Below are 8,654 nucleotides of genomic sequence, written 5' to 3'. Positions count from 1 at the left end.
AGATGTTGCTCCTGCAGGAGCTATTTGTTGTCTGGTCATGCAGCTACACAGGGATTGAAACACCAGTTTATAGAAAATCCTACGCTGGATAAAAGGTGTGAACTGCAGGCCTCACTATGGAGTTATCCCACCAAATTTTGAATAATCGGGTGACAATAAAAGCCTTTCAGCCAGCTGATCAGGAAAGTGGAAAGTGCGAGTCTGATGCATGGACGATGTGTCCTGACACGTCATCAAGAATATGAACCACATAAAAAAAATCTCTGGGCAAAAGAAGCATCTCTTTTCCCCTGCACTTCGTCACACCCAACCCCCAACCCAAGTAAAAGAGGAGACCGTTTCAATATATGAGCTCATTCATTACATTCTCTCATCTGACACACACAAAACCATATTCTTTCCCGTTCCCTTCCTGCCTGAGGTTCTGACCATTCTGAGAAAGTAGCAAGACGCAGATGCGGTGAAAATTATTCATGAGCGTTCAGATGCCTCGCATTCCTCCACAAACAGTTTAGATTTTATGTCATTTGACAAGGCAAAGGAGAAAAAACAGAGGGGTACATGACCGAGAGGAGAATTCATTCTAGAATTGGAAGGAGAGAAAGATGGAAAGGAATATAAAGAGATTTAAAGAAAGAGATATATGAGGTTAAATGATATATTACATAAGAAAATATCTGACTAGTCTTTAACTTGACTCAAAAGTGATCAATTATGTAAAACAGTGGTTGTCAAATGGCAGGTCACAGACAGAAGAGAAAAACAATGCTAAATGCAACTAACCATATAATTGTGCATATTAGAATTACAGCCTGGTCTCATGAACATTAAATTACCATGGCAACATGTTTGCAAAATGAAATTACGTGCCTCATTACACGTTTGACTGCAGTTTCCTAGTGAAATGTCCAGCGGGGGGGTGCCAAAAGTGAGTGAAATGGTGTCGTAATCAGATGAGGTTTTTAAGGTAAATATTAGATAGAGGATTTAATGAGTAAAACGTACCTCCCTAACCTAAAATTTTAATCTAAACTTTATCAATAGTGATCTACAATCAAATGAGAGGTAGACACAAAACAGACATCCTTACCCTTAACCAACACCTAAACCTAATCGATAGAGTCCAAAAATGACAAAAATGCGAAATGAAAAGCACATTTTCTGAAGCAACCACGTCGTCTCGTGTTACTTCTATGACATTTTCGTCTCACTTGTCAGCTTGCGTGCTTGACTGGGTCTTGAATCGCTAACTTCCAAGTCCAAATTCCAACATTCTATGAGGTGAACTACCACGGAAGCTAATCATCTTGGAATAAATATGTAAATGTAGGTGAGATACAAGCGTTAAAATAATTTTTTCAAATGATGCATTAAAGTGTTCTGATATCATAACATATCAGTGTGAGTAATAGAGTGAAAAATAAGAGTTTATAAAGTAATAATCAGCCATCATATTTGTGATTTGTGTGAAAGTGAATAAAACACACAGTTGTTGTAGCGCCTCTACTGTTAATTTCACCAGGAAACTGTTATGAAATGTAAAACGCTGCATGCAAAAGTCAGTTTACAAAAATGTAGTTATAGTAACATTCATTCTATGAGACTAGGTTGTAGAATTACAAAATAGGCTAATCAACTTTTAAAACTTCACTCTCTCAAATAGTGCCCGACCAATATATCGGCCTTTCACCGATATATCGGTATCAGCATATCTTTTACCGATATGCGCAGATATGAAAACTTTTTTCAGAACATATAATGCAGAAAACAATGCTTTAGAATTGGTGTCATAGCGTAGTTTGTCCAGCAGAGCGCACTCCGACTCCATTGTTTACAGAGCTGACTTTGAACTGACGGTGGTTCTGCAGACAGGGCGGAGTTAAACGGTGTCTCTGTAAATTGTTAACTAGTTTGTGAAATACACACTGGAAACTTAATAAACAATGACCCCTTCATTTTCCCTTTTCAATATAACAAATATAACATTAACCTTGTCCCTGACAACCATGTCACTCATGTCTGTTTGCTGTTAGCCAGCTATAGTTTGTCAGTGCAATCAGTAATGTAGCAGATTGAAAGGTAAACATCAGAGCATCATTTTGCAGCTCAGCAGACAACGGTGCGGTGGTGGATTGTGTCTTTTGAGTGTTGATTTCACACTATGTTGTTATCTATTTGGTGAGACACAATGCTGGAAAGTAAAATAAACAACGTCTGTCTTTTACTCTCCGTGACAACGAGCTTATAGCTAACTAGCTAATCACGTAGCTACTTTCATTGTTGTCAGCTTAGTGGAAGCTAATGTGTCAGCATTTAACTGATACCAAATAGTACTTGTGTTTATTTAGCTATTTATTTTATTTTTATTTATTCTTTAATTAAATGGTCAGCATTTGACTGATATCAAATAGTACTGATGTTTATTTAGCTATTTATCTTATTTTTATTTATTCTTTATTTAAATGGTCAGCATTTGACTGATACTAAACAGTACTACTGATGTTTATTTAGCTATTTATTTTTATTTATTCTTTATTTTAATGGTCAGCATTTGACTGATACTAAACAGTACTACTAATGTTTATTTAGCTATTTATTTTTATTTTTATTTATTCTTTATTTTAATGGTCAGCATTTGACTGATACTAAACAGTACTACTGATGTTTATTTAGCTATTTATTTTATTTTTATTGATTCTTTATTTTAATGATCAGCATTTGACTGATACTAAACATACAGTACTGATGTTTATTAAACTGTTTATTGTATTTTTATTTATTCTTTATTTTCTCAGTGTTCATTTCTAGAATTTGTTGACAATGTATAATAATAATGTCAAATATTCTTTGATAAAAATATTTAAGAAAGCAGCCTTCTGAGTACCTTTGCATAGTCATATCGGTGCACAATCCACATAGAAAAGGTCTATTTTCATTCCAGCTCAAAAATTTTATATATCGGCCACCATATAGGTAATCGGTGAATTTCCCCTCTCTAAAATCGGTATCGGTCTCAAAAATCCCATATCGGTCGGGCTCTACTCTCAAATTAATCTATCACTTGGTTATACGGTTAATGCTAAAACGATATGTGTTAGGCTGGTAAATCACACTTATATCGTTTTTTATGCATTTACAAAATAATCAGTTTTCCAATTTAGCCAATGTGATGGTGATAATTTTGCATACTGTTGGGCTTACGCAGGTTATGGTAATATTAATTAATTTATTACTAATGTTCAATTCTTAGGACATTTTTGTTGACATTTGTATAATAAACTACTGCATTTTAATACTGTGCTGGGCCACCACTTGATATCCAATGTAAAATGTGGGTGCTGAAGCAAAACCAGTTGAGTACCGCTTTTGTAAATCATAATTTTTTTGACATGCCTTAATCTTTGATTCCAAATGGGAATGAGAACATGTGCTATTACCACAGGTATAAATATTTTGTGTAATTGCCATTAATGCACATTAAATTACACATTTATACCAGAATGTTAAGAATACAGTGTAAGTTAACTGCAAACTCAGTTCGAGTCCACTTGCATTAACTAATGCCATTAACAGTTCAAGCATCAGTGAAGCATACAGGTTGGGTGTCAGAAAAGCTGAAACTATGCAATGTTGTATGAAACCAGCAGATTTGTTCCATTTTAGTGTTGTCATAAAGATACTGAATGGATTATACCTAATGCTTTAGGTCTACTTTGTATATGGGTTCAATTAAACTGGAGCCCCATTGCGTTCAATTACCAGAAAGTTCAACAAGTCACCCAGTTGGTTCCCTCTTAACAGTTTGATGCCATTTTCTATTTCTATGGATCCGATGTGGAAGCAAATAGAGGTGGGACACATAGAGGTCCAGAAGTGGGCGGTCACTATCTCCTGATTGGTTATACTTACAGAGACACACCCATGGGCGGGGCCTTGGGTTATCTTGAAGCGCTATAGAACTGGAACTGGTAGTAGTAGGTCGACCTCGACGTACACGGGTGGAAGACAAGAGTGGATCATCTCAAGTTGTCCTCACAAAGGAGAAAAAAACATCAACTTAATTCGCACCTTTGGATGCACGCTACGCGCGTTGGTCTGGATTAATTTTTTTCCACCTACTTGAATTTTAGTTATTTTTAATTTACTTTAAAAACAAATTGATCATAATGGGATCACAGGCATCAAAGGGAGGAGTGGCTGTGGAGGGGAAAGCCGCCGATGCTGATCCGGCTGCCGTCAAGACAAACGGACAGGTAGGCAAAAGACGAAAGGCACAAATCCATCTCACCCTCAGCGACACACCCACATCTGACCAACAAGTGCTTTTTTACCGAGAGTCTCAAAAACACCGCGAGCGATTTTAGCATTACTCTAAGTGTGTGACGAATCAAGGATAATGTGTTGATTTTTATTAAAACGACTGAAAAAAATGGCGTTAAAAAAATTGTTAACCATACAGCATAATTTTATGATTTAGCATGACATTTCTGGTGTCACGCGGTAGAATTGAGAATTTGCATTCGCAAAACATTACGTATGTATGCTATTTAAAGGTTTTGTGCTTAGCTATGAAAGTTGTTGGTTTCATACATGATCACAGTATTGAAGTCCATCTGGAGACTGTTGGTGTTGTTGCCGTGCGAGCTCCATTAATGCCAGTGTTGGTGGAGGATGCTGCACGTACTCACTATGCATGGGTTAACAGCAGGGGGTTGAGATCTATCAGGAAAAACTTGCTGTAATTGGTATTTGAGAGTGTAGTGTTTGTATTGTCTTTTAATTCATGCGGCATTCGTGTTCATTGTTTTTCTTCTGTTGAGCTCGTGGAGTCTAATTTACAGACGCGCGGTCTTTAAAGTCTAGACATAGGCGCGGGAGTTCAAACTTGGTCAAGCTGGGGAGGTTTTATGTTATTAAAAAGCTTTCTCATCAATGAGTGTGCTTGTGTTTTGTATTCATTTGTGAAAATGCAATTTCGATTGATTGCATCGTCGATGGTGAATCAAACTCGATGAAATTCTCCATCGTGCTTCGATCGGTCTCAGTCTTTTGTTTGGAAGCTGCTGTCTCGGGTCGCATTATGTGTGTTTTATATGACTCGGTCGCCCTCGCATGGTAGTGAGTGGTACTGCAAGGCGTCACCTCGTAGACATGCATTTTTTTACGTGTCCGTCGACGTTTAAAGGGATCCCCTGACACATATGTAAATATATGTAGGCCTAGAATATGGCGGAATGACAATTTCATTAATTTTGATAGGGGTATCCTGATGTGAATCTAAAAAAATTTTTTTTAAAAAAAGTAAATAAATCTGAATGTCATCTTTTATCGTTTTTCAGGAGAACGGTCATGTTAAGACCAATGGTGACGTAAAAGCAGAAGGAGATGCCGCCACCACCAATGGTTCCGCAGAGACAGCCAAAGAATCGGAGGCCGGAGCTGGTGATGCCATCGAACCCGCACCCGCCACCGAGGGAGAGGCGGCCAAACCCGAGGGCGAGGCCACCAAGGAGACCCCCAAGAAGAAGAAGAAGAAGTTCTCCCTGAAGAACTCCTTTAAATTCAAGGGCATCTCGCTGAAGAAGAACAAGAAGAGTGCCGAGGTGAAGGAAGAGGCAGCTGCTGCTCCTGCCACCGAAGAGAAGCCTGAGGAGAACGGGGCAGCCGCTGAGGAGAAGAAGGAGGAGGACACCAAGGCCGATGAGACACCCGCTCCTGCCGAGACCCCCAAGGCTGAGGAAACCGCGGCCAAACCCGAGGAGGCTGCTGCCCCCAAGGAAGAGGCTGCTGCACCTGCTGCAGAGCCCACAAAACCAACAGAGGAGATCAGCTCAACACCTGCACCATCCGAACAGAAGGAGTGATTGTACTTCACAAAGGACTTTGTGAACTGTTTTTCAAAAATAAAATAAAAATATATATATATTTATATATGTGTATATGTATACATATGTATATATACATGGATATATGTATATGTATATATACACATGTATGTGAAAAAAGACTCCTCGTGCCACTTTCTTCAAGATTAATAACAAATGACAGACTAGATTCACTAGTTCACTTCCCTGATAATGGCTCAAAGATCTGGAATTCCAAATGTGTATGCCGATACCTCTTGGAAGTGGGATGTCAACGCAGGAGTGAGTTAAGAGTTTGGGGACGGGATCAAGGAGAAACGTCTTTGAAGCCCACCATTGAATGAGATGCGATGATACAGATGAATTGTGCGAGATAAGCATCACCACATGTAATGACTGTTAAAAAAAAGGAAATTGAAAAAGACTTGCCAACTTTCTACATTCCTATATTTTAACCCAAATTTAAGTATTTTGTGGTGTATAGAGAACCATTTTAAATATCCAGAACAAGGCTTTGCCTCGTTTGTTTGAAATCGCATTTTACTTTTCATATTGGCTTAAAAAAAAAACACAAAACTAAATAAAAACACATTTGAGCTTGCTATGTTCACATTTGAAGTTTTAAAAGAAGCAGAGTTGTTATGTGTTAAATGTGAGCCTTGATCTGCTTTTTGGTCTCTGTAAATACATTTGACCTATTTTGTTCTTTATTTTACTAATGTTAAAAGATGTTACTGGTTTTATTGTAAAGTTGATAATGGTAAATAAATGTTGGTTACCTACTTATGGTCAGTTTGTGTTTTTCCTTCTCCACAGGGAGTATTATCAAGGGAAAGCCACTCAAAACACTCATTATAACTGTCTTTACGCAAGTTACATGTGATTTACATGTTTAAGAGGGCTTTGACAGCTAAATTAATCCATTTGGATTCATATACAAAGTGGATATAACATAATGAACATGCAAAAATGCCATATTTACCATCACACAGAGATACAGTATGAGAAGGCACACTGAAATGTAAATAATCTATTAGTAGTAAAGCTGACCTGTTTACGCACAAGTCATTTATTTTCCTTCAAATCAAATTGGCTGAATATAACACTGATAATATCATTAAAGGTCTAATAACAATGAACAGATATTGCATTTGGTAGAATATTAAGAAATAATTAGGAAATATAATTAATTTTGTTTCTATTTTTAACATTCTAATGCTTCACCTTTCGTTCGTGGTTTTCGTGTAGCAAAATGATTTGATTTGATGATTTTGCTTAGCAAGAAATTATAGGTTTTCAGTGATTAATGCTGACGCTTATAAAAAATTTGCTTTCCATTGCTCATGAAGGATTTCTCTGGGGAGGGTTGTTTCTTTGGTCTTCTGAAAGAGTGAGCTGTTCATTTACCGAATTTGACAGTTAATTCATGGATGAATTGCTTACTTTTCCATTTTCTCTTACCGGTTATAGGATGAATAGTGTTCGCATTACATATTAAAAACAAAAACAATGAAATTGATTTTATTTCGTCGTCTGTCTCCTGATGGTAATGGCAACAGATTTATCGCTGAGGAATATGAGGGACAAATGTAAGCAAATGGCGCCATCGTGTGTTGAGTAAAAGTATTGCAGTTATTATTCTACTCGCGACACATTTGTATAGTTTACTACTTCCACCTGAGCGTCAAACAGGTGAGCGAGGTTGCACAAAGCGCAAAAGTTTAGAAATGGCCTATGTGGCATTACTAGTTTTGGACTTCTGAATGAGCTTGTTTTCTACTGCAAAATGCATTTGCTTTCAACATTATACCATAGAACAGTGACTTAATAATAACAACATAACATAATGACTGTTAAAATAAATGTTATCAGTTGCAACAATACTGATATATTCTTGCCATGCACCTCTCCTTGTGTTATGTACACATGTTTTAGATCTCTGCATGTTTGAACTGTTCAGTTATGAATTTAACTTGACCTCTAGATGCTCCAAGGCTCTGTTTTATGCAAGCAATAAAAAACAAATCCCAACAAACAAAACCCTTTGACTTAACCATTATTAGATATTTAAAACTGTTATTTTAAAACTACAGCACAGCAAAAACGATTAAGCTACATCATTTTTGTGATGAAATCTCCACATTATAAAGCGGAGATATTCTTCTAAAAATCGTCATTTGCCATGTAAGATCCATAAAAGTTGTTTATTAAAGTAATACAAAGGCAAAGATGCTGCAATATAAAATACATTATGAAAACAATCCACATAAGATCAGAAAGTTTTTTGTTTGTTTGTTTTGTTTTTTTATGCAAATGCAGCATTGTCATTTACATGTTGAGAACTCATATGATGCAAAGTATAATCCTCATCCTCACTGCCGGTTTATTTCCTGTTGTGTTCCACAGAAGGAGGTCATATGGTGTTGGAACAAACTGAGAGTGAGTAAATGATGACAGAATTACCATTTTTGGGCCAATTTATCCTTAAGTCCAGTAGACAGCTTTTCTAGCAGTTATTATAAATCATTAAGGAAAATGGTTGAGTACTCCCATCCTTAATATAGTTTAGAACTGAATAACAATAGAAGAAAAATATGTCTACAAAAGAAATATAACTGATTATCATATCTGAACGTCAACATTGCATGTCATATTCGCAGGTACACAGTGGTGGGCATTTAAACAGCTGTGGAGTAAAGGCAACTAGACTCTAGAGAGACGATTGGTCGAGACACTCAACTGTCACGCCCCTATAAGAAAATCTGAACTGTGATTGGCTCAAAGCGACCC

At 37.0% G+C, this 8,654-nt stretch overlaps 1 protein-coding gene across 1 annotated transcript; it reads left to right on the top strand.

The window, feature by feature from the left end:
- Positions 1-3,964: 3,964 nt before the first annotated feature.
- LOC127421274 (MARCKS-related protein 1-B) lies at positions 3,965-6,646 on the top strand. The gene is made up of 2 exons (XM_051664174.1): positions 3,965-4,253; positions 5,340-6,646. The coding sequence occupies exons 1-2, from the start codon at positions 4,167-4,169 to the stop codon at positions 5,862-5,864; spliced, it is 612 nt and encodes a 203-aa protein (XP_051520134.1). The 5' UTR covers positions 3,965-4,166; the 3' UTR covers positions 5,865-6,646.
- The last annotated feature ends 2,008 nt before the right edge of the window (positions 6,647-8,654 follow it).

Source organism: Myxocyprinus asiaticus, chromosome 30 (assembly GCF_019703515.2).
Source record: "Myxocyprinus asiaticus isolate MX2 ecotype Aquarium Trade chromosome 30, UBuf_Myxa_2, whole genome shotgun sequence".
Taxonomy (NCBI): domain Eukaryota; kingdom Metazoa; phylum Chordata; class Actinopteri; order Cypriniformes; family Catostomidae; genus Myxocyprinus; species Myxocyprinus asiaticus.
Note: the sequence above shows the minus strand (reverse complement) of the source record. Positions and strands in the feature narration are given on the sequence as shown.